General features: G+C 37.1%; 1 protein-coding gene across 1 annotated transcript in view; it reads right to left on the bottom strand.

The window, feature by feature from the left end:
- The window catches only part of NDUFAF2 (NADH:ubiquinone oxidoreductase complex assembly factor 2), a 172,001-nt gene that overhangs the window by 20,473 nt on the left and 123,717 nt on the right, over window positions 1–27,811 (bottom strand). Inside the window, exon 3 of the mRNA XM_019838168.3 lies at window positions 27,116–27,156. Within this exon, the coding sequence (XP_019693727.2) occupies window positions 27,116–27,156 (41 nt within the window). The remainder of the gene's footprint in view (window positions 1–27,115; window positions 27,157–27,811) is intronic.

Below are 27,811 nucleotides of genomic sequence, written 5' to 3'. Positions count from 1 at the left end.
CTTGAGTCAGCAGCAGCTGAATCAGCCTCCTTACACAATTGTGTACATTTAGCAAAACTTTTCCTATGTTCCCCTTACCTTTTACCTCCACCTGGCACTAAATCTTACCAATTCTTTCCCCAAAGTGTATCTTGAGTTGTGCAGTTCTCTTCATCTTCCTTGTCAACAGCATTTCTTGCCTAGACCACGATCTCCTAATAGGTCCCCTTCGTCCTCTATGATTCAGTGTGCACATAGCAACCACCAATATTTCATGCCACTTCCTGCTACAGCACATTAATGGGTCCTTTGAACAAAACCCGAACTTGCTCATGGCACATATGATAGAGATACTCTGATCAGTTCCCACTTCAAGACAAGACTTGCTTCCCAGCTACAGAGAGTGTGTTGAGCAGACAGTCTTCATTGTGTGGCATATAATGGCTTATTAATAGGCATTTGGGTTTCTAGTCTTTCAACATGCCATATTTATTACTGCTATTACAAATAGCTCTGTGAATTATGATAAATTACTTATTTCACCAGATAATTCTGAGTAGATTTCTAGAAGTCAGATTGCTAAGGCAGAGGGCATATGCATATATATTTTGCTGTCTATAAGGGCAAGGGTTTTTGACTACCCTTTCAACCTCCCCCACACTCAGTACCCAGAACAATGCCTAGCACGTAACAGATGCTCAATATATATTTGTGGAATGAATAGATTTGGCTCTGTGCCTGCCCCAGCCACCCTTCTGATACTCTCCTGCATGTGCTTGGGGCAGCCCTCACCACCTGTCATCCTCCCCTGGGCCTGCAACTGGGCCTGAAACCTTGCCTGTCTGCCCAATTCCAGGGCACTCTCCACTCCGCCCAGGCCTTGAGTGGCCACATTAAACAGGCGAATGAATGAATGAATGAATGAATGAATGAATGAATGAATGAATGAAAGAAAAAAATAAAACTAATTAGCATAGATGATTGTTTGTCCTTTTGAAAGTTAAGAAAAAATCATTTTTCTTTGTGTACCTTTTATTTGTCAACCAGTAAGTATCTGACTTAAAATATTTATCACTACCCAAATGCAAAATTCCTAACCTTGGAAGGCATCAAGGTAAGAAAGTTTAATAATCGGTCAGTTATTTTGGACTTCAGCCATTTTTTCCCAGAGAAAAAAGTTATATTTATATTCCCTTCCTAGGATAACAATGAACCACAGTGTAACATATATGCAATAAAAAAAATACGTGGTAGAATCATAATACATCATCCATAGCATCTCTGACTGAATAAAATTTGAAAACAGGCTGCTGGCATCTTAGAGGGACCTGCTGGTGCTGCCTCCCCAAAGAGATATAGGTACTGTGGGTAGGCAGATGGGTAAGTGACCCTCAGTAACTTCAAATGGAACTCAGGACTCCACTCCTCCCAACTCCAAAGACAGTGAGTCCAAGCACTTCCCCTCCCATTACAGGATGGGAGAAGATAGAAGATAGAAGATGGGCATGGGAAAGGATGGGAAGTGGCAGGGGGTGGAAGAAGGTGACCATGTGACCAACTAGAATTACAGCAGTCACATCAACCACCACCACTACACCAGCAGTAACAGTAACATCCACTTTACGCAATGTGAGTAACACTTACAGGCAGGGGGGAATTCCCAGCAGAGTAGTAGCTGATGAAACCAACCGAAATGACACTGAGGGAAGGAGGGACAATGAAAGGGAGGCACCAGAGTAACATCTTTTCTCCTAAGAGGAAATGAAAAGGCTACAATATTAATTAGGGTTGTAGAGTGAGTTCTAGAGGTCAGGCAAACAGGTGAGCAAGCAAATGGAAGGAAGCTCAAGTGGGCATCCGTGGTCACCTAGGAGTCAGGCTTCCTTTAGGTTTGATGCCAGGATAAAAAGAGAGGCTCAGGGATATCCCAGCATTGACAGAGACAGGAAGATGAAGAAACAAGGTGGGTGAGAATTCTCATGGGAACTGGTGGGGCAGAGCAGCAAAATGATCACTGAGAAAGATGAACAAAGGCAAAAGGAAGTCAAAAGCAAAGAAGGAAATGGGCTTCCTAAGGCTCTCTGCAAGAGACCTAGGCTGGAGCCCCTTCTTTCACTTTTTCACACATTCATTCAATACTATTGAGCACCTACTCTTAGCCAGGTGCTATTCTAGATAAGGCAGGGAACAAAACTTAGTCCCTTATCTCATGAGGCTTGACTTCTAGTAGGAAGAGATACCAACAAATAACACCTCTACTGAATATAAGTAAACAGATGACTGCCTGCTATTTCTATATCCTTCTCATTTAATCAGCCTGCCCTTTTGGGTTTCCTAAGAAACAGGACACTTGAACTAATGTCACAGTATTTACAAAAAGGATTAAACAGAACTTTCTTAGCTCCTTTCAAACGCAATTTTTTTTCTCAAAATGAAAATCACTTTTTTGGGGGGGGAGGAGGGGAGAGAGAGAGCAAGCAGTTGAGGGGCAGAGGAAGAGGAAGAGAGAGTTCCAACCAGGCTCCATGCCCAGCATGCAGCCTGATGCAGGCCCAATCTCACAACTAAGATCATGAGATCATGACCTGAGCCAAAATCAAGAGTCAGATGCTTAACCGACTGAGCCACCCAGGCGCCCTTTACTTTTCTTTTTTCTACAAAAGTAATACATCTTGAAACAAATACTGAAATTTAAAGGGAAATCCCTAAAGTTGAAAAGGTAAGTCTTATAATTTCATATCCACTGTTAAAAAGTCTGGAGTATATCAATATAGGCTTCTCTTTAAATATATAAATGCATTTACAGTATGAATATAATGTACCTCATTTATAAATGCATATTTATAATTATTGATAAAGTACAATAATGGTATGCACTATACATACTGTTTCATAAACTGCCTTTCACTTAATATTTTCCAGACATCTTTCTGTGTAAAAATATGGACGTATATTAACCTTCTCAATGGCTGCATAGTAGCTAATATTCCATTGTACAGAGGTAACATAATCTATTCACTTAATCCCCTACAGATGGATGTTTACAATACTCTAGACATCCTTGTATAAAATTTTTACACATTTGCCAATCATTCTTTAGGATATCTTCTCAGAACTGGAATCAAAAGGTTCCCATGTATTTGGAAAACTGATCTCTAAAATTCTGTTTTCCCACATGTCAATAAAAAAAAAAATCCTTGTCATATACTTTAAAATTTCCCCCCAAGTCTTTGGTTTCTCTTTTAAATTTGTCTAGGATTTTGTTTTTACAAAAAAGTAGAAACTTCTTATGCTGTCAAATTTGTCAATTTTTCTATTATGGTATCTGGCTCTGGTGTCATGCCACTTACTCTTCGCCTTCCTTTTTCCTTTTTACCCTTCAGGTGTCAGCCTAAATAATACCTCCACAGAGTAGCTTCCCTAATGTCCATCTAAAGAGAGCTGTCCTTGTCATTTTTTTCTTAGAACCTTTGTTTATTCCTTCAGAGCTCTTTTCATAACTTGCAATGATCCATTTTTGGTATGTGTAACATGTCTATCTTTTCCACTAGAGTATAAGCTCCAAGAGGCCTACAATGTCCCCTGGGTCATCTGTATATTTTCTACTACACCCCCAACATCTAGCATAGAATAGACACTCCTAAATTATTATAACGTTCCTTCTAAAAGATTAAATGAATAGTAAAGGCTGTCGAACTGACCCTTCACTAAAAAGTAATGCAGAAGGAGGGAAAGTATATCGCATTCACCACTTTTCCAAAACAAATGCATCAAAATCAGGTATCGCTGCACACAGACTGGTCAGGAAATCTTGGGCTAGACTTAATTGAACACTGCAGTATGACAACTATGGCAACTGCATCAGGGTATCAGGCAAGTTATTTATGATATTTAAGGAAATTCTTCTGGCTCAAGGACATGCAATATTGCTTTTATGACATTCAAGCCAGCATCTACATACTCTACCTGGAGAATTCTTGATTGTTTCAAAATATACCATTAACCTACTTTGAAAATGAAGATCTGTGACAATACTAATTTAGGATAAAAGGAGGCATGTTATTATGCCAGAGCACCCAAAAAGTTAAAAACTTGTAACTTAGTTTCCATGGATATTCTCTATGATAGTAATTAATCATTTGTTTCAAAAAAGTGATATTTAGGCACAACCTTCAGCAATAGTGATCGTCAATTCCTTGAATAGTATCAGTTAACAAGGACACAAACTGAGGTTTAGGATAGCATGTTTTGCCACTTGCTAGATAAAAGAGTTCACTTCAAAGTCATCAGTTGGTACCTTTTCATTCTCACAGTAAAAAGCTTCATGGTATTCAGGTTAGATGAACACTTTTGTGGATAATTCTTAAGAATGTCTCTTTCCTTTGAGACTAAGATACCTGTAAATGTGGCAGGGATTAGGAACATTTCTACCTGGGAATTTTTTCTCAAGAGTATCTGTAAATAAGGGTTTCAAAGTCTAATACACAAATTTAAGTGGAATAAAAGCTGAGTTATATTTTTGTACTATAGGCAAAAATATTTACATTCTACTATTATCATTTACTTGTAAATACTTTTGTTTCTTTTTAAAAATTTTTTTTAATGTTTATTTTGAGAGACTGAGAGAGAGAGAGAGAGAGAGAGAGAGAGAGAGAGAGAGAGTGAGCAGGGGAGGGGCAGAGAGAGAGGGACAGAAATAATACTAAACAGGCTCCATGCTGTCAGCGCAGAGCCCAAGGCAGGGCTCTTTCTCAGAAACCATGAGATCATGACCCGAGCCGAAGTCGGATGCTTAACTGACTGAGCCACCCAGGCACACTAAATACTTTTGTTTCTTTAAGTGAGAGGCAATGTTATGTTTTCTTAGGTGAATCCATACAATGTACTAACCTTCACTGAATATATTATATTATCGGACTTATTACATGCAAATATTTTTCCAATACACAAAGGAATATTCTGAACAAATACTCTAGTATAATAATATTCTATGGCTTTTATAATTATTGCATTTAAATTAGTATGTAATATAAATTTCTTGGCAAAAATATCCACCTGGTAATAAGAATTTGGAATTCACTCGAAAGAAAATTTTATTAGTGAGGTTATTTTCAACAAATACATATGAAATTAAATGTTTTTATGATAATCCATCATGTAATTTGGTGGCCACAGATAATGCAATTAGCCTAACTTTGTTGGGGGAGGCAATTATTGAACTGTTATGCTTATCAGTCCTCACTAAAATAACACTTTTTCCCTGTCTAAAGAAGAGAGACTGTTAAAACAGATAATTGTAGAAAAGCTAGAAATAGTTTGAAAGAATACAGGACAAAAAACTTTATTTTCCTCTTTAACATTTCACCTTATATCCATTGTGCAGTTCAGAAAACACTTAACTTTATTATGGTGTGTGTCTTCAATGTATGAACATTGAAGATGAAAAGCAATCGATTATTTAAACTAACGTCTTTCAAATTTAAATACAAATAAAAACACATGACTTTTGAATAAAAAGAGACATTTATTTTAGTTAATTCAAATTATAATAGCCACATGTGGCTACTGGCTACTATATTGGATTGATAGTCTACATTAGACAGGTCTAGACAGTCTAAGTCAAAGGTAGGGTATATTACTAATTATTTAGAGAAAGCTTAAGTTCAAAGATTTATTAATTACAATAAAAATAAAAATTGAGAACTATCATAAGAGAGTAATGTGTCCAAAATGGAAATTCTTCCATAACTCAACATTTGAATAAAAATGTTTAGAAACTGGAAACAAAAGTCATTCAAAGATGTAGACACAGAAAAAATAAGTATATAAAAGGATAATGAAAGAAAGAGGAAAAGTTAATTTATGAAAACAGTCTTGTTAGATTAACAAAGGAAAAACGTTAATTATCTGGTAAGCAGAACATGGCAGCACTTTATAAATATTTGTTGACCTGAAATGACTTTTGTGGTGGTAACAAAGAACACGTGTTAGCTTAAGTCTGCAAATAAAACAACCTCAAGATTTTAGGTAAATTATGCATGAGAGACAAGTATTAAATTTAGGAAGTCAAGGAACAATCCCAAAGGCCCAAGGTAGGTATTATGGTGGGCTCTTCCTCATTGTGTCCTTTGGCACCACTTGTCAGATCACTAGAAACCACTGAGCTGGCCTTCTTAATTTCCTTTTTAAAAGTTAAATATTTTCTGATTATAGAGAAATATTTACTTTATGTATCAAATTCATAAAATACATAAAACATAAAGAAGAAAATCAATTCACCACCCAAACCATTTTGTATTTGCATTTCCTTCAAGTCTTTTATTATATCTTTTAATACACACATACTCCCTTACTTTAAAAAATAACAGAGTCAGGAAGATATGGTATATTTTATGATTTTCTTTTTTAAATTAATTCTCATACAATGTGTTTATAAAGGCAAAGCATATGAACATGATATTAACTGAGAAAGAGGCTAAGCCAAGTGACTAATTAGATTCACACTTACACCTTCATTGCTAATTGTGATAACCTGTTTGAACTAAGGTCTCCAAGGGTTAATTAGCCAGCAGCATTTATCAGTAAAAGATAATGTTCTTAAATTTTACAAATATGTGCAAATTTATAAGTCTCTCATTTTCCAGTAAGAATCTGAACTCCAGAAAAATTTTCTCACATTGGTAGTTATATTAAAGACATAGAATCTTACCTAAGTTGAGAAATAATTGCCTTGGAAAATAGAGCTGCAGGTAAAACACCAATTAATGTGTTCATTGTTGTTTCTTGTTTAAGGAAATTGCAAATTGTAAAATATGCTAATAACTAAAAAGAAACAAAATAAAAGATTAATTCAAATTATTTTTTCCACTGGTGCATACTCCTATCTTCCTGGCAGGAATTTGAAGATCAAAATTCCTGAGTCTTCAGAACCTAGTGTATTCTATTTTTATTTTTTTATTTAGATTATTTTATTTTATTTTTAAAATGGTAATTCTTTTTTAAAAATTTTTTAAATGTTTATTTTTAAGACAGAGAGAGACAGAGAGTGAGCGGGGGAGGGGCAGACAGAGAGGGAGACAGAATCAGAAGCAGGCTCCAGGTTCTGAACTGTCAGCACAGAGCCCTAAGCAGGGCTCAAACTCATGAGCCATGAGATCATGACCAGAGCTGACGTCAGACTATTAACTGGTTGAGCCACCCAGGAGCTCCCTTTTTTCTTTTTTTTTTTTTTTTTAAGAAAGAGACAATGAGAGAGAAAGAACATGGAGAGAGGGAGAGAGAGAGAGAGAGAGAGAGAGAGAGAGAGAGAGAGAGAGAGAGAATATCTTAAGCAGGCTCCAGGTCCAGCATGGAACCCAATGTGGGGTTCAATCTCACAACTGTGACATCATGGCTGAAACCAATAGTTGGATGCTTAATTAACTGAGCCACCAAGGAGCAACTATTTAGATAAATTTATTAAAAAAAATTTTTTTTCTAACGTTTATTCATTTTTGAGAGACAGAGAGACAGAGCACGAGCAGGGGTGGGGCAGAGAGAGAGGGAGACACAGAATCCCAAGCAGGCTCCAGGCTCTGAGCTGTCACCACAGAGCCTGATATGGGGCTCAAACCCACAAACTGTTAGATCATGACAGGAGCCAAAGTCAGTGGCTTAACTGACTGAGCCACCCAGGTGCCCCTTAGATACATTAATTTTAAAAGAAATCCTTCGGGGTGCCTGGGTGGCTCAGGTGGTTAAGTGTTCAACTTCAGCTCAGGCCATGATCTCGCAGTTCACAAATTTGAGCCCTGCGGGCTCTGTGCTGACAGCTCAGACCCTGGAGCCTACTTCAGATTCTGTTTATCCCTCTCTCTGGCCCTCCCCCCGCCTTCAAAAATACATTAAAAAAAATCTTTCTTAAAAAAAAATCAAAACAATTTTTTTTACTTGAGTATAGCTGACACACAAGGTTCTATTAGTTTCAGATGAAAGCCCAATAGATTTTAAAACAAAAAATGTAACTAAAAACTATCAGAATAAAAGCACTAATTATCAACTGTGATGATTAGTTTTATGTATCAACTTGGCTAGGCCATAGTACCCAATTATTCAATTAAACACTAACCTAGGTGTTGCTGTGAAGGTATTTTGTAAAAGCAGGCAACATCTATGAACCATTGATTCTAAGTAAAAGAGCTATTCTTCATAATTTGGGTGACCCTCAACCATTCAGTTGAAGGGCCTTAAGAGCAAAACTAGGAGTCCCCTGAGGAAGAAGAAATTCTGTCTCAAGACTGCAGGATCAATTCTTGCTTGAGAATTTTTAACCTACCTGCCTGTCTTGCAAATTTCTGACTTGCCTGCTCCCACAGCTATGTTAGGAAACTCTCTGAAATAAATAAATCTCTTAATTATATCTACATCTCTTTCATTCCCCCCTTCCCTCCCTCTCTCCCATCACTTCAGCAGAGAAATTGCCTCCTGCCTTTATTCTGTGAGTAATATATATGCTCCATAGCTCCTTATTATCATTGTGAAGTCAAGTCCATTGCAATTATGCCACTCTAGTACTGAAATCTGCACATCTGACCATCTGACAAGTACCACAAATTAGTACATTTAACAGCGTAAGCTCAAATATTTCTCTTCCTATCCAGAGTGTATTCACTTAGTCAATGAATCTAGGGTTTGTTTGTTTTTTAAATATGAACTATTATTTTTTTAATGTTAATTTTTGAGAGAGAGAGAGAGCAAACAAGGAAGGGGCAGAGAGAGAGAGAGGGAGACAGAGGATCTAAAGGCTCTGCACTGACAGCAGATAGCCTAATGCGGGGCTTAAACTCATGAACCATGACCTGAGCTGAACTCAGATGCTTAACTGACTCAAGCCACCCAAGCGCCCCTAGTGGTTCTGTTTTTTAAGGAGTAAAATAAAGTTGTTAAAAAAGATGAAGACATTAAAAGAAAGTAAAAAGTAAAAGAAAGTTGTTTAAAAAGCCAAACTATGGGGAAAAGGATATATGATAACTGCAAGTATTAATGTAGTTAACAAAGTTACTGTAATTTAACAATACCTTTTACTCTACACTTCCTAACAGCCAGGGCAAGAGGCTAAACAATTTATATAACTCATTTTACTTAATAAAAGGAAACATATTTATTCTTTGAGAGAGAAAAAAAAGTTTGTTCTTTTTTTTTTGTAGACGCATCTAGGAAGAGTTTGTTTTCAATAATTCTTAAATAAGAGGTAAAGAGCAAAATGACCAATATTTTCAGTAATCATTTTTAAACAGATGTAGAAGTGATTATCTTCCAGACTTTTTACTTATTAATCAAAAGCCCAAAATATAAAGGCTAGAACTTAGATGGGGGTGCTATACGTTGGATGATTTCACTTGATACACTAGGTGGCTAGTTCATCCCTTAGATCTGCATTGTTCAATGGTGGTCGCTGGTGGTCACTGACAACCTGATATGTGGTTAGTCTGAAAAGTGTAGCAGTGCCTGGGTGGCTCAGTCGGTTAAGTATCTGACTTCGGCTCAGGTCATGATCTCATAGTTTGTGGGTGCAAGTTCTGCACTGGGCTCTGTGCTGACAGCTCAGAGCCTGGAGTCTGTTTCGGATTCTGTCTCTCTCTCTCAAAAATAAACAAATGCTTACAAAAAAAAAAAAAAAGATAGGCTATAAATGTAGGATAAATACTGGATTTCAAAGATTAGCATTAAAAATATAAAATATCACACTAACTAGTTTTTTTATTGATTACATACTGAATTGATAATATTTTGATATACTGGGCTAACTGAAATACATTATTAAAATTAATTTCACTTATTTCTTTTTACTTTTTCTAATGGGGCTCTTAGAAAATTTAAAGTTAAATATGTGGCTAATATATTTCGATTGCACACTGAGGCCTTAGGTAGTTCTTCTCCAGGTTTTTCACAACAGGAAGTAAGTGGCCACTGGAGGACTAAGAGCATCAGTATTGTGGGCACATCTCTATAGAAGTCTGGCTCAGGGGCGCCTGGGTGGCGCAGTCGGTTAAGCGTCCGACTTCAGCCAGGTCACGATCTCGCGGTCCGTGAGTTCGAGCCCCGCGTCGGGCTCTGGGCTGATGGCTCGGAGCCTGGAGCCTGTTTCCGATTCTGTGTCTCCCTCTCTCTCTGCCCCTCCCCCGTTCATGCTCTGTCTCTCTCTGTCCCAAAAATAAATAAACGTTGAAAAAAAAAATTTAAAAAAAAAAGAAGTCTGGCTCAGCAGCTGGGAAGTTCTATCCTAGAAGATCTTCTTTAGACATAATTTCCCTCAGCCATACTTTTGAAAGGATCAAGATGTTAGATAATCTAAGGCATGCTTCTGCAGAGCGTCAGTTTGTTAGCAGTGTTTCAAATGGAGAGGAGATGCCTGCTTCTAATCCCTAATGGGCAGCAGTAAGACGGCCACTCTATTATCAAACTAGAAAAATACAATCAGGATTCTTACTAGGAAAGAAAATCATTAGACTCTTCCAGAGTTAAGCTTCAATTATACTTATAGGCCAAGTCAAGCTGTTGTTGAAAAATTAATCTCAGGGTCTGTCAAGTACCTGGGTAAGTACTGAATGACACCACAGAATTTCATCCCATTAAGATGCTGCTGGGTCACAAAATTTTCAAGTACATCTGATAGACATACATACACTCTCTCTCTTTAATATTTCTTTTTTTAAAATGTTTTATTTATTGTTGAGAGAGCATAAGTGGGGGAGGGGCAGAGAAAGGGGGACAGAGGATCCAAAGCAGGCTCTGCACAGATAGCAGTGAACCTGATGTGGGGCTTGAACTCATGAGATGCAAGATCATGACCTGAGCTGAAGTTGGATGCTCAAAAGACTGAGCCGCCGAGGTGTCCCTCTCTTTAATATTTCTAAAGACATATCATTTTGTGCCAACAGGACCAATGTGCACTCATGTTACAAAATCAGTTGGCCTGCTGAATTTAATTACTAGCTACTGACAATTTCAATTTTGGGCTCCAGTTTGTCTGTTAAGACAACAATTTTGGTTTTCATAAAGCTGATGCTGAACAAGTGATTCAGGGAAGAAGAGCAAGATACTGGAAAGAGTAAAACAGGGAAGAAAAACAAACAGAGGTATGCTCTGGTCAGTGCTCTGGACATTGGGACCCAATTCCTGCTGGAACCTTCTAAGGAATAATGTTGAATGTGTCCGAACTGTTTCAATGTGCTTGACCCATTTGCCCAAGGGGCAGACAGGGAGTGTTTATCCATTAGTTCCTATCCCTCACGGGTCAAGGGTTACCCGGTGTGTTAATCCTCTCACATTTCCAGGCTGACTCCCCACAAGCATCCCATGCTACAGTGTCAAAGTAGAAAGCTAAAGTTACTCAGCAGAGCTGTAGTGAGATTATACCTAAGGCAGATGGTGGCTGCAGCTAGGCTGGAGTAAAGCAGGACAAGAGCATGTGAGGGAGGGCTCAAGAGGTATGTGATAACAGTTTCTTATATGCCTGTCCCTTAGTGCATTGAGATTGAGAATATCAAATAATCTTGAATTACAGACAAAGACTATCTTTTCAAAAATTCAAATATATTGAACTGTTTGGAATATTATGGTGGAAAAAAATATAGGGAGCTCATAGACCACATAAATGGGGAGAGGGAAACAAAGCAGAAAATTTCATGATAATTTCTATAGAGCAAACGTTCAAAATACCAAATATTATTCTCAAACACAGATTAGTCGTTTAAAAAAAGAGTTTAAATGAGTGGATAAGTTAGAAATATTTCTATATAACTTCTCATCAAATTAGGATTCTTATGGACTTTAATAACAAGTAAAAATTATAAAATAACAGCAGCTATCACTTATTTAATATCTATTTTGAGCTACACATTGGCTAAGCATTTTACACATACCACCAGTTCACTAGGTTAAAAAACTACTGTCAAGATTTAGGGTGACTCAGTCGGTTAAGTGGCCAACTCTTGGTTTTGGCTCAGGTCATGATTCCACAGTTTATGAGTTAGAGCCCCACCTCGGGCTCTGTGGTGACAGTGTGGACCCTGCTTGGGTTCTTCCCTCTCTCCCTCTCTCTCTGCCCCTTCCCCACTTGCACTGTCTGTCTCTCTCAAAATAAATAAATAAGCTTTAAAAAAACTACTGTCAAGATTAGTAATTTTCAACTTTTTGTACTATGACCTTTAGTAAGTATATTAGGGTTGTCAAAAAAAAAAAGAACCAGTAACATGTGTATGAATGTATGTGTGTATATTTATATATATATATATGTGTGTATGTATGTATTTATATATATATATATATGGATATATGTATATATATGAGGGGGACTGATTAATTTTAAGGAATTGACTCACATAATTGTGGAGGTTAAGAAGTCCAAATCTTCATGGTAGGCTGGTAGACTGGAGACCCAGGTAAGAGTTATTGTTGCTTGAGTCCAAAGGAGTCTGCAGGCAGAATCCCCTCTTTCTCAGAGGAGGTCAGTCTCTTTTCTCTTGTGGTCTTCAACTGATTGGATGAGGCCCAGCCACACTATGGAGGGTAATCTGCTTTGCTCAACGTCTGTTGATTTAAATGTTCATCTCATCTAAACAGTTCCTTCACAGCAAAATCTAGACTAGTGTTTGACTACAGGTGCTGTGGCCTACTCAAGCTGACCCATAAAAATAAGCCACCACAATAAGAAATACAGTACATGAACATATGTGCGTATGTGAAATAAGAATTTCATAAAACAATACTATTAGTATTTCCTATTGTATATTTTTTCTACTCTATTAAAAAGAAAAAATACTTATAACCCACTAAGTTGATTTCACAACTCACTAATGTATTGCATAAGTTGAAAAACCCTGCCCTAGATGACACATCTGTTTGTTCATGTTGTAGAAAACCAGCAAAAAAAAAAGTATCACAATGGCAACAGAATGTGATATTTGAGAAGGAAATTAAGTATATTTGAATACATGAAACACAGTGAACATATGTATATCAGAAAAGTTATAAAAAATGTCTGATTTCTTATTACCATAGCAACAACATACACTTAGCAAATTAGTACAGTATTTTGTCACTGTCATAATAAATATTTGAGAATAAAATCTGGCATGCCTAACTGTGACAATCAACAGTGGCTTGATATCCTAGAGGGTACATCACAAATAAAACCAATATAATCTTCCTAAACACCATTATTTAAAGAAATCAATTTACATCTGATAAAAGTAATCAGTAGCAATTTATTTTTCTTGAAATTTATTTATTTTTTATTTTTTTTCAACGTTTATTTATTTTTGGGACAGAGAGAGACAGAGCATGAACGGGGGGGGGGGGGGGGCAGAGAGAGAGGGAGACACAGAATCGGAAACAGGCTCCAGGCTCCAAGCCATCAGCCCAGAGCCTGACGCGGGGCTCGAACTCACGGACCGCGAGATCGTGACCTGGCTGAAGTCGGACGCTTAACCGACTGCGCCACCCAGGCGCCCCTCTTGAAATTTAGATTGTGAAGATAATCATTATTTCTTCAACATGGAAGAATAAGAGGAATATCATAAGAAATTGTTTTGGTAAGATAACCGAGAAAGGTGTGAATTAAAAAAAAAAATACAAACCTGACCTCATTTTAACTCCCTTAACCATTTTTCACTGGGTGTAAGCCCAGTTTTAACACCTAAATGGGACTTGCCTTAGTAACTGATGATGTGACTCAGAAGGTTAACTATTCAGAACAAATTCTGTATAGTTTTTAATATGCACCCAGTAAGTTATGATGAATCTCATAAGACACTGAGCATAAGCATATCTAAAAATAATAAATAATAGCAATCTATTTATATACAACTTTAAAAAAACCCTTTTATGTTCTGCACTTTACAAGTCAGATAAAAGGTCAAAATAGAAGGAAAAAATGTGCTAAGGATAAATGAAGCTCAAACTCAGACCTCGGCTTTGTAACAAGGCATTTAAGAAGCAATCCTTTTAGGGGTTCCTGGGTGGCTCAGTCAGTTAAGCGTCTACTCTTGGTTTTGGCTCAGGTCATGATCTCACAGGTTCATGAGTTCCAACCTCACATTAGGCTCTGTGCTGACAGTATGAAGCCTGCTCGGAATTCTCTCTCTCCCTCTCTCTCTCTGCCCCTCCCCCCCCCCCTTTCTCTCTCTCTCTCTCAAAATAAATAGACATTAAAAAAAGAGAAGCAATCCTTTTAGAATAAGAAAGGTGGGATGCTTGAAATTTGAGATAATGTTTAGCAAGACCTACTTAAAATCAATATTTGGAAAACCAAAAAAATTAACACAAACTAGCATAAAAATTTCTTGCACAGTTAATAAATAAATACCTCCAGTTAGGGAGACACACTAGCTTATGGTTGAGTATAGACTCTGACAAGCTTGAAATGCTCAAGATTTACTTTCATTTCCTACCACATTTTTTCTAGGGAAGCATGGCAAATTTTATATCACCTTTTTTTACAAAGCTAGAGGTCAATACCAAAAAAGGTATGTAGAAAAGTCATTTCTAAGTGTTATGCCATTGAGTTTCAAGTGCTTGTTTTTATTCATTTATTATGACAGTTAAGTGAAAAGTCAGTATACAAAATAAAAAGTATACCGAAATTAAAATAACATACCAATGTATGAATAACTTGTTAAAGTTGAATTGTGCAACCAGCTATATGATTTGGGGTATTTTACTATTTCTATTTTTAAAATTGTTATATTAATTTTTTATTAAAAAAATTTTTTTAATGTTTATATTTGAAAGAAAGAGAGAGACAGAGCATGAGCAGGGAAGGAACAGACAGAGATGGAGACACAGAATCTGAAGCAGGCTTCCGGCTCTGAGCTGTCAGCACAGAGCCCAGTGTGGGGTCCAAACCCACAAACTGCGAGATCATGACCTGGGCCAAAGTTGTACGCTTAAGCCACCCAGGTGCCCAGTAACATTGTTATATTAATTTTTTAATCAAATAAAGGATGATAAACCAAGTAAAGTCATAACTCTGGTCATGCCAGACTCAGAAGTGTGCAATAACTCCACTGGCAGGTATAAACTGCAGGGCTTCAGGCGCTCCTGAATGGAGAGTTGCTGTGCGTAGCCAAAAGAAGCACACAGTTTTAGGCATGAGGGAGGTGAAATGACTGGCATAACTCCACTCGACGGAACTTTTCACTGCGGATGGTGGTCAACCCATCCAGATACATCTTCTTTGGGGAGATAGAAATGCTAGTAGGTGAATAAAGAATGGGATGTTGATCAAGTTCAAGGATATATCCTTTCCAGTCTGGGAAACCAAAGATCCCAGAATGACTACATAACTGAAGACATAATGCTCCCTGTGTAAACTTGCAATAAAATCTAATTTCTGAAGGCAATATGTGAATGTTTTTCCCTTGCGACCTCAAAGAATCAGACTAATTGACTTTTGCAGAGGAAATAAAAAGAAAACTGAAAACTGAATCTAAACATAATTGAACAGAGTTTGTGTCTAGGACAGGTTGGTATGTACAACAGAAATCTATAAGGAAACTATGTTAGCTATTAGGCACATATCAGGTGCTTGTTAAGTAACTAAATGAATAATAAAAATATACAAGCATTCAGGTTTTAACAAGGAATCCCAAAACTTAAGCTACGATGATTGTTTTTTATGCATATTGCTATGATAACTTCTTAAGTGCCTTCAGTATTTTAGAATTTCAAGTATTTCACTTTTCAGGTTATTCTAAATATCTTATTTTTGTATCAGGAACCCAACACGTTCTCTTAAAATATACGATTACAAGGTTTCATTGTATTCTTTTTTTTATTTAAATTCATATTAACATATAGTAAAATATTGGTTTCAGAAGTAGAATTTAGTGATTCATCACTTACATATAACACCCAGTGCTCATACCAGCAAGTGCCCTCCTTAATGACCATCACCCATTTAGCCCATCCCCCACCGAGTACCCCTCCACAACGCTCAGTTTGTTCTCTGTATTCAAGAGGCTCTTAGGGTTTGCCTCCCTCTCTGTTTTTATCATATTTTGTTTTTCCTTCCCTTCCCTTATGTTCATCTGTTTTGTTTCTTAATTTCCACACATTGTATTATTTTTTAATCAAATATTTCAAGTGTATAAATATAGTTAATAATATTACATATATCTAAGTGCCCAATACCCAGCTTAGGAAACAGAATACTATAGCTATAATCAACTTAAGAATTAAAATACCACAGATAAAGCAGTACAGATATGACCAACATACAGCTTGAGAAATAAAACACTACAGATATGACCCATAAAACACTCTGTGACCCCTCTCCCCAACATTCTCCTTCCCCAGAGGTAACAATTACTCTCAATTTCTTGTCTATCATTTTCATGTGTTTTTATTTTATTTTATTTTATTTTATTTTATTTTATTTATTTTTATGTTTTATATTTGAGAGAGAGACAGAGAGCAAGTAGAGGAGGGGCAAAGAGACAGAGACAGAGACAGAATCTGAAGCAGGCCCCAGGCTCTGAGCTGTCAGTACAGAGCCCGACGTGGGGTTCTAACTCAGGAAATGAACCGTGAGATGGTGACCTGAGCCAAAGTCGGACTCTTAACCGGCTGAGCCACCCAGGTGCCCCTCATGCATGTTTTTAATACTTTTATTACATCTTTATTCTTATGTTTTGAGAGAGAGACAGAGAGAGAGCGAGCGAGAGCACATGTGCGAGCACAAGCAGGGAAAGGACAGAGGGAGAAGGAGAGAGAGAGAATCTCAAGCAGGCTCCATGCCCAGCACAGAGCCCCCTGATGCAGGGCTGGATCGCACACTGACTGAGCCACCCAGGCACCCCACTGCATGCTTATATACCCATAAACAACAGCAGCAGTGATTTCCTACTTTGTTTTGCACACTTATCTCCTAAGACCTTTGAAAACTATGTACCATCTTGCACGTTTAAATTGACACTTAAATAATGGCACAAGATGTATTTTCAAGTTTATTGCATATTGAATACATCCTCTAAGTATGTTTTTGTCAAAGCCTTGGAGCTGCAGTTTAACTTACTCAATTTACGGAAAATATAGCCATATAACTTAATTGGCAAAGCCAGTCCTCATTGTCAAACCCAATCAGCCAAATCTGACTTCTCTGTCAGAAGAAATCTAACTTAATTTTTAAATTCAAATAAATGTATTATTATGTGTCTCTATGACAACTTTCTCACTTGTGGATTTTAATTTTAAGATAGATAAATGGTTATCTAGGTGGACAAAGAAACTAGAAGGCATGGATCCTTGCCATGAGTTTGTCAGCTGGCTGAAATAATGTGCTGCCCCATTCAGTAATTTTTACTGAAGATTTCTCTGCTTTAGTCTCAAGAGACTATCCCTCAGGAGAAATTCACTCTCCAGTAGTCTCTGTTTGGTGCCCTGGAGATTTTTAAACCCCAAGGCAATGCACCACAGTAAGATTTAGCAAGGACAAGGGGTAAGCCTTTCTTTTGAAAAGTGGGAGACAGATGATTACGAAAGATGTCAAAAAGGAGAACTGGCAGACCAGAAAGAGTTCTCAGACAGATCGTTTTTAGGAAAGATGACATATGGAAAGAGAGAATACAGAAATTAATTTCTTTAAGGCCATACATACCCGCATATCCCACTGGATATCTTCGTGTTCTCAGGGGTAGAGGTATCCCAATTTGAAAACCAGTCATCAGTAGGAGCGGTTAGCAAACTAGGATCCACCCACCACCTGTTTTATAAATAAAGTTACACCACACATAGCCACACTCGCTCATATATGTAGTCTATTACTGCTTTCACACTACCATGGCAGAGTTAGGAACAGGAGCAACGAGACCGTGTCTCACGACACCTGAAATATTTACTATACGGTGCTCTGAAGAAAAACTTTGCTACCTCTCATCTACAGCATCACGTATGTTTTTCAAAATTCTTCTCTTTAAATAAAAATTATATGTTCACATAATTTATAGGGCTACATTGTTCTAAAATACTTATGATATGCTTTCAAATGATGCTTCTGGTTATGGCCCAGGCCAAACAAGGGAGCTGAGAAACTGACAGCTATAAAGGAAGACTCTGCTCCTAAATCCTCCACAATATCTAAAAACGTTTTTGTGTTACTACTTCTTTACTTTCCAATTTTAAGCACTGTATATTGACTTATTACTGAAAATGAGGATTTATGGGGCATCTGGGCGGCTCAGTCATCTAAGTGTCTTACTTTAGCCCAGGTCACCATATCATGATTCATGAGTTCGAGCCTCGCATGGGGCACTGTACTGACAGTGTTGAAGCCTGCTTGGGATTCCCTATCTCCTCCTCTCTCTGCCCCTCCCCCAATTACTCTCTCTCTCTCTCTCAAAATAAACTTAAAAAAAAAAAGAAAGTGAGGATTTACCTCATCCTTCTTGAGACCAAATACTCTCCAAATAGTTACAGATCAATATTCAATATTTATATTATGAATAAACACTATAACAAGTAAGTTATCTAGTATACTAGGATTTTTCTTTTTCCTACCTAAGTTCTGTTTTTCTTGGAAATAATAAGTAAATTCTGTTTATTGTCAATGTACTTAGCTATAACTCAACCTCATTTGTTAAGTTCAGTAAGTATATGTTCATTTAATCACTCTCTTTTCTGACTGGTACCTCTTCACTCAAATTTGTCTGGATAAATAAATAAACTTTCCATAAATAAACTCCCAGTTTTTAAATGGGAGAGAAGTTGCTGGGTTTTCAGACTTTCACAAAAAGAATTTAATAGCATCCTTCTCTTTTTTTTTTTTTCCAGAAGACTTAACACTGATACAGTGCTATTATTTAATATATGGTTCATGTTCAAATTTTACTAATTACCCCAATACTGTCCTTTATGGGTAAGTTTTTTCCCCAATCCAGGGTCACATATTACATTTAATTGTCGTGTTGATCAGTCTTTCTTTGTTGTTCATAACACTAACATGACCCATCTGGTGTTTAATAACATGTGTTCCAATTTAGGTTTTCTGGCTTTGCCCTCATGATTAGATTAGGATTCTGTATTTGAAGAAATACAACATAAATATTACCTTATTCTCAGTGCATTATACAAGGAGGCACACATATCAAGTCTGTCCTACTTGTTTAAGGTGGTATCCACTAGATTTGTCTACTCTAAGTATACCTTGTTTTTTCCCTTTGTAATTAATAAGCAATCTGTTGGGAGATACCTTGAGATCATGAAAATATCTTTTTTAAATGTTTATTTTATTTTTGAGAGAGAGAGAGAGAGAGAGAGAGAGAGAGAGAGAGAGAGAGAGAGAGAAAGAGAACGGGGGAGGGGCAGAGAGAGTGGGAGACAGAGGATCCCAAGCAGGCTCCATGCTGTCAGTGCAGAGCACCATGCGGGGCTTGAAACCACGAACTGTGAGATCATGACCTGGGCTGAAGGCAGATATAACCAACTGAGCCACCCAGGTGCCCTGAGATCATGTAAATATTGTGTTTCCCAACAAAATTTGACCCAATGGTTTTAGCACCCACTAATAATTTTTCCCTGAATAAGCTATTACAATGATCACTGAAAAATGGTGATTTTCCAACTCTATTATTGCACCTACAATTTACTGGTTAGCATCTAATTGCTTCTTAAGCAGATTTTCAACTAAGTTACTGTTTTTAGCACCAGCCTCAACTCCACTTTTAGAATTTCCTGGCACTGCCAATTACTGAACATTCTGAGGTTCTGTGATATAAACCGGGTTGCTTCTGGGCTTTCTTCTCTGCCAGATGAGAAGTCATTCTCCATTTTGCTAAATCTGTTACCACCTGTTCGTCTGCTTTCCAGCTTCTAAAACACTGTTGCTGTTTTTGTCTCTTCAATTTCTTTGACCTTGTAGGTTTATGCTTTTTAAAACAAATCCCTTTGCTGTTGTTTTCATTAGGCTTGCAAAGAAAAAGTAAACTCAGAGTTTAACTTGCTAACTTTACTTGACAGTCCATTAATCTTTCTTTGCTTTCAAACTTTATATAAATAGTATTGTACTGTATGAAATCTTCTGTAACTCGCTCTTTTTGTTTGACATCATGTTTCTGAGATTTATCCCCATTGATAAATGCAGCTCTAGTTCATTCATTTTTTTAAGGTTATTTATTGAGAGAGAGAGAGAGGGAGGGAGGGAGAGAGAGAGAGAAAGCAGGGGAGGGGCAGAGAGAGAGAATCTCAAGCAGGCTCCATGCTGTCAGCACAGGGCTTGATGCAGTGCTGGAACCCACAAACTATGAGATTATGACCTGAGCCAAAATCAAGAGATGGATGCCTAACCGTCTGAGCCACCCAGGCAGCCCTAGTTTATTTATTTTTAATGAATCATGCTGTAACCTACTATATGAACATGTTGCAATTTTCTTATCCATTTCCACTTCATAACCAGAAGTGAGTGTGAGGTTTGAGGTAGGGGTCCAAAATCCATCTTTGCAATTTAAGGCAGCAGGAAAGTGGGGTTACATATGCAAAATATCCATTTTAAAAGACATTTCAATTCTGTAACTTCTAAAATGAACATAATAATACTGGGTACTGAGAACTCAAGCAATAAGTTACTTGGAGACAATGGTGAAATGGGCCTCAAGAATTCAGAAGTAAGGGGCACCTGCTGGTTCAGTTGGTGGAACATGTGACTCTTGACCTTGGGGTCATGAGTTTGAGTCCCATGTTGGGTGTAGAGATTACTTAAAAATAAAACCTTAGGGGCGCCTGGGTGGCGCAGTCGGTTAAGCGTCCGACTTCAGCCAGGTCACAATCTCGCGGTCTGGGAGTTCGAGCCCCGCATCAGGCTCTGGGCTGATGGCTCAGAGCCTGGAGCCTGTTTCCGATTCTGTGTCTCCCTCACTCTCTGCCCCTCCCCCGTTCATGCTCTGTCTCTCTCTGTTGCAAAAATAAATAAACGTTGAAAAAAAAATTAAAAAAAAAATAAATAAAACCTTAAAAAAAGAATTCAGAAATAAGATTTTTTTTCTGAAAATTGAACTGTAAGATCAACATCTTACAGGCCAGAACAGCGATGTGAAAAGAATAAACGAAAGAACATCTGCAGGGTCAGCAACATTTGATCATAATGTAACCACTGTAATAGCAAAAGAAATAATATGTCAGTCAAAATGGGGAAGCAAAGAAAAGAAGAGATCACAGAGACAAATGCTGGCAGTCCATAAAAACAGCATCCCTGAAAGCAAAAGCCTCAACCAGCACATGGCAATTTTTACTATTCCAAATCATAAGGTTATTCCTAGTATAGAGACAGATGTTGGGAACTGTGGCCAATTCTATTTAAATATTTCCATTCCTATGGGTCAGGTTATCCCTACTGTGAGATGGACACAACAGGCAGTTATAGCCCTGATGCAATTAAACATTTATTTTACTTAACTCCCTTTATCCTAATGTCATACTTACCAGGTAACCTACTGTTTTTTCTTGTGCTAATTGAATTTCTATTGTAAATTAACAGATTGGAATTCTGGCAACTATTTCAAACTCACATATTTATCTTTTAGTCATTGTGATATCTTTTAGAGCCAAATCACCTTGGACATGGACAAAAGTGAGTCTTTGGAGCTTCTAGGTCAGATCTGAGAACACAGTCAAGTAAATGAATTACTGTTAAGTATTATCCCACCTAGCTACCCCAACCTTTCATTTGACTACAGCATCACCATCTCCATTTCTACTGGCTTCTAGAATTTTCTCTTCCTTTTTTTATGGAGTATATGTATTAAAAATGAAATAGGTGAGGTCGAATATTATAGCTTTCTTCTAGTGTCTGTAAACCTATTGCTGAGTCATGTATTTTGTCAATATTTGGCAATACATTTATTTACTTTTTACAAACTTTGTTTCCTACTGTTCTGTCAGTATGAAAGAAGAAGAAATATTTAAAAATATTTGCTATACGTGACTTCAAACGGAATATGGTCATCACTAGGAAAAGTCTACCTCATTAATTTTGTGAAATATTAATTCAACTTGTACCACACTGACGAATAGGTGCTTTACTATATTGGCAACCAACAGTAACAATACAGTACAGGCAATGCTCAAATTCAAAATATGTTCAGTTTTATCAGGTCATTTTACAGTGGGTTGTTGGAAATTCAAACTCTGCATGGAGACCATGGAATATGCTTACATGGCAATGAGATTTCCAATTCTGTCAACAAAAGCTTATCAAATAATTAATCAGGCTCTGTGTTAGGTATCTGTGACATGCAAACAAATATGTCTTGGGCCATACAGCTCATACTATAGTCAGAAAGATGGAAAAATAAAACAGAGAGTTATAATACTGAACTCAAAGAGCTACACAGCTGTACATGGCAGTACAGTTCTAATTAGATAGGAGCGATTAACTCTACGCGATGAAAAGTTGAGCAAACAGTCGAGGAATTTTAAAGGGAATCAAAGAATCCCATCAAAGAACTTTAAAGGGAACTAAGCACAAGCAGAAGTGTGCCAGCTGATGAGAGAGGGAAAAGACAGGAAACCTGAGAAACAGTAGGGAGTTCTTGTAGAGTTGAGTGGGTATAACAAGCAGAAGGAGGAAAGTAAGAAAACATGGGCTGGGCACAAATCAGGAGGCCATTCATGGTCTGCCAGCCAACTAGACCTTCTTTTGGACCGAGCTTCCCAAGAAATATGCCTAAATATTTATTCCTTCAGACTTGAAAGGGGCCAGGAGAAAAAAAACTGGTGTCAGAGGGTAGATGTGATTGATTTTATAAAAAACAGCCAGTTTTTTAATGTGGTTGCATTATTTTTACAACAACCAGTACTACATGAAAGGTATGGTTGCTCTAGTTATTGTTAATCTTTTGAATTTTAGCTCTTTTCTTGTGTGTCTAGTAGAGTGGCATCTCATTGTGGTTTCCCTGATGACTAGAGATGGTGAGTATCTTTTCATAGGCTTAGTGCTCATTCTTGTATTTTATAAAGTGACTGTTCAAGATTTTTACCCAATTTTTATTAGCGTTGCCTTCTTTTCTTTTAAATCATTGAGTTGAGGTGTTCTTTGTATAGTCTGGATACGAGTCTTGTCAAATACATACGCTGTGATTATTTTCTCCCAGTTTACTGCTTTGCTAATGTTATTTTTTGAGAAGCTTAGTTTTAATTTTGATTAAGTTCAAATGATCAATGCTTCTCCCTTCTGGATAGCACTTTCTATCTCTTGTTTACCCCAAAGTTGTGAAAATATTCCACTATGGTTTCTTCTAGAAGGATTTTAAGTTTTAGCTTTTATGTTTAGTCTATGTTCCATCTTGAATTAATACTGGCACGTGATGTCAGGTAGGGATCTTTATTTTTTCCATGTGGACATTAAGTTATCCTAACACCATTTGTTGAAAAGGCTTTCCATTTGTAATTGTGTTCCTTTGGTGCCATTGTCAAAGCCAATTGGCTGTATGGTGTCTACTTCTGGATTCTCTATTCTTTTTTTTTTTAATTTTTTTTTTTACATTTATTTATTTTTGAGAGACAGAGAGAGACAGAGCACAGGTGGGGGAGGGGCAGAGACAGAAGGAGACACAGAATCCGAAGCAGGCTCCAGGCTCTGAACCATCAGCACAGAGCCCAATGTGGTGCTCAAACCCACAAACTGTGAGATCATGACCTGAACCAAAGTCAGACGCTTAACCGACTGAGCCACCCAGGCGCCCCTGGATTCTCTATTCTTTTCCATTCATTTATTTATATATCCTTATCCCAGTACCTCATTACTACAGTTTTAGAGTAAGTCTTAGTGCCAGACAGTGTAAGTTCTCTAATTTTTAATCTCCTTTTTCATGATTGCTTTCAGCTACTTTAGGGCCTTTGCATTTTCAAATATATTTTAGAATTCATCTACATCTTGATTTCTACAAGTCTGGTGGAATTTTAACTTGATTTTTATTTGACTAACTCTCTGCACCAGTGGTTTGCAAGGCATGGGCTCTTGACCAGCAGCATGAGTATCACCAAGGATCTTGATGCAATGAAAATATTCAAGCCTCACCCTAAGATCTAGTGGATTAACCACTCTGGGGCTGGGACCTGCAATCTGTGTTTTAACAAGCCTTCCTGGTGATGGTGATGCATGATAAAGTATAAGCTGCTGCAGATCAGTTTGGAAGAAGTAACGTCTTAGCAGTTAAATATTCCAACCCACGAACAGATATTTCTCTCCATTAATTTAGGTCTTCTTCAATTTCTCTCAACAGCATTCTGTAGTTTTAAGTGTACATGTCTTGCATATATTTTGCTTAATTTATATCAGGATATTTAATATTTTCGGACACTACTGTAAATGGCACTCTAATTGTTACTAGCTAACCTTTAGCCGTAGCGTACAGATAGAAGAGACAGAAGTCTATTTGGGGGTGGGAATTCACTAAGAGATTTGAAAAAAACGTAGAGAGCTCAAATGACTGATAGCATCTTGAAAACTAACTAGCTTTAACAGACATGCAAGATTAGGAGGTTGTTTCCAATGAAGTGACATAGGTATGAAGCATAAGCAACTGTGCAAATCACAAAAAGAGGGACAACCAGATATGCTCTCCCATATTCTTGCCAAACATTTTCTACAGTCTTGACAAAAAGATCAAACATGAGTAGCCAGCTTCTGGATGCAGGTGCCAAACTGAAGGAAAGACAGAGGACAGAGGAACATCGTGAACTAACATGAATAACATAAGATCAACAAAATCTAAACTGTGGCAAGATCTACAGGTCAAATAGGCTGGGCTTTTCAACAGACAAATTTATAAGAAAATAAAAGGGATGGAGGAGAACCACAGAGATTGATGGAGATTTAAATCAAATATGAAGTTTTTACAAAATGTAAAACTCTAAACTATAATGTACATTTGGGTGATAAAATTATATAAATTTACTGCAAAAGGTTCAGTGTTGGTTTTGGGGGAGGCTGTATTATGACAGAGTACATGATTCTGGATTAGATGACAAAGTTCTATTTCTGACCTTGTGGAATTCACCTTATAATAACCCATTAAGCCATATATTTAATTCCTGTGGCTTTCTGTAAACTTGTCTTACTTTAAATTAAGTAGTTTTCTCTTAACCGGACATATGTAGAATCTGGGATTTAAGAGTTTACAAACTGTAGTGGTAGAATGGTGTTTGGTGATGGTAAGAACTAAGGTGTGGCTACATTAGTGGTTGTTCACTTGAGGTATGGATATTAGTGTGGATGGAGTAAAAAAAAAAAAAAACTGAACAGCTAAGACTTGGGAAGGCATTGAAGAAGTCTCTAAGTCTGGTTCTCATCTTCACCATCAGGGTGGGGAGTGGCCTGGAGGTTGGGAGAGATAAAAATTATAAATAGGTGGAGAAAAACATACTTAGGTCACAAAGTTACTACTCTCCCCTAGGTTCACAAAATGAAAGAATATTTTGGAAGGGACAAGGGAAAGAAAGAAACAGTTGAACCCATATTCTTTCTGTGGGTTGTGGTAAAATGAGCACAAGGAGGCTCACTATCTTTCAGACACAGGCAGATTTCAGTTGAGGTTTTGTGGTAGAGAAAGTTCCTAGGAAATATTAAAAGTTAAGGATAAATTGCTAACAAACAAACAGAAATTTCTGAAACCCAATGGAAGAGATCAAGAGGAAGGAAAGGGTGTGTGTGTGTGTGTGTGTGTGTGTGTGTGTGTGTGTGGTGGGGAGGATGCAGAAGAGCATAAAGAAGGATGACATTGATAATACATTAGAAAAGATGCAAGGGAAGGCTCCTATTCCGATATTCAAGAATGTGAGCATCATGGATAGAATGACTTGGTCTCACTATTCTGATTGGAGCTTGTCTGAAATGCTGGGATTACTTGAAATTTACGGGGGTGGTGTCTTAGCTCTAATAGTTTCAGGTGCCTTCATCTAATCACTTTGCACATCAATGTTTCCATGGAAGAAGGCTTTCAGAATTCTGAGGTTAGAAGAAACTGCTTTAGCTCTGAGAATAAGAAGTCTTAATACGGCCACGTGAAGAGGAATTGTAAGGTCTCCTTGATGATTCCTAGCACTGCAAACCACTGGGGATGCTTCTGAATCTTGAATCACAATGACTTTTTCTTCCCTTTTATTTCCAAGGTTCACAGATATTAGAAAGATATGACAAGAGTAAGGCAGGGCAAAAGTGGAAGTAACATACAAAGCTATAAATGGGCTTAGAGATAAGCTTGTTCATAGCCCAGCCTGACAAACACTGATGGGGTCAGTACAGGAGAAATGGAGCATATGTATGTCAATTTATGGGTCACCATGAGTTCTGCCCTGGTGTACCCCACCTCTCAACAAGTGGGGCCTGACTGGTGGAGCAACATTTCTGTTGTCATCAGGGCTGTAGTTGTGAAGGAAAAGTGGAGAGAAAAGAAGAGGGAGGTCCTAAACACAAGAAAAGGAGAAGGCAGTATACTAGAAAATTTCCTCTTATGGAATACATTTAATTCTAACAAAACAATTTTAGAACACTTTAGGCTATTGTTTTAAAATAAAAATTATGAAATAACTATGTTTTAAAAATACTACACCACAGCAATGCTATACTTTTTATTCTCTGTGCTGCCAAAACTGTTTTTAAAGTTTAAAATAAAAATTCATCTATTATACTGAGTGTTCCATGTTACACGCTAATTGTATATTTTAAGGTTTCTTCAAATATGATAGAGTTAAATGTATATAAAATTATAACCTTTTACATTTGATATAAAATTGAGGGTTTGATAGAACCATGAGATTCAGTATTTCTCAGACTTTTCCACCAAAGCACCCATAGCAGAACACAGCTCCCAGGAACCAGGCAAAACATCCTGATGTAAGTTGCTTTAAGTCTAAACTTTCTAAAAAATATTTTTATTTTGTATTGCATTTGTATTTTTTCATTTTAAAATTCCTGTGAATTGAATGTTATATTATATAACTTGTGCATTTATTATAAAGATGTTTTAAATTCTTGTCTGTGGAGTAAAATGAACACTCTGGGAAGATGCATAATATTTATTCTGAGGCTTCATGTAAACTCCCAAGTGAGAAACACAGCATTATAAATACATGCTATTTGAATATTTTTGTTGTGTATTCTTACCTCCATCGTAGGTGGAGTCTTTCTTTTTCCTCTAATCCAAGCTAGAAAGACAAATAATACTTAAATGTAAATTTTTGATAATTTGCACAAACACTTCACTCATTCATGCATAAAACAAATATTTATTGAGCACCTGTTACATGTTATTTTAGGCACTGGACATGTAAGGAGGGACTAACCATGAATTTTCTCCTCTTCTGCAAAATATATACTAGTGAAGGGGAACAGAAAACAAACACACAAATATATGATGTCAGGTAATGATTTGTGTCCTGAAAAAATACAAGAGCATAGGGAGTTCAATAAAGAAAGGCAGTTCCATTTCCAATTTCAGACCTAATAAGTGCCTGATTTCCACTGAGTGCACAATGTTTGTAGCAACAGGAAGCAAGTGGGCCAGCTGCCTCAAGGGAAGTGTATATGAATCACATGGAAGATGGTGTTTAGGAGAGTAGAATCAGCCTTTCTGGGTTCAAATCTTGACTGCATCCCTTACTAGCCGTGTAATCGGGGGCAAACTGCTTAATTTTGTAAGCATCATATTTCCAATCTGCAAAATATAAATTATAATAATATCTACATTTAACAGTTGTGAAAAGTATATGAAATTATATATACAAATTTTTAGCTCAGAGCCTGGCATACAGTAAGCATTAAGTCTAAGTTAATATTATTAATATTATTATTAACTATTAT

The sequence above is a fragment of the Felis catus genome, chromosome A1, assembly GCF_018350175.1.
Source record: "Felis catus isolate Fca126 chromosome A1, F.catus_Fca126_mat1.0, whole genome shotgun sequence".
Classification (NCBI taxonomy): domain Eukaryota; kingdom Metazoa; phylum Chordata; class Mammalia; order Carnivora; family Felidae; genus Felis; species Felis catus.
This window is presented reverse-complemented; position numbering and strand designations above follow the sequence as displayed.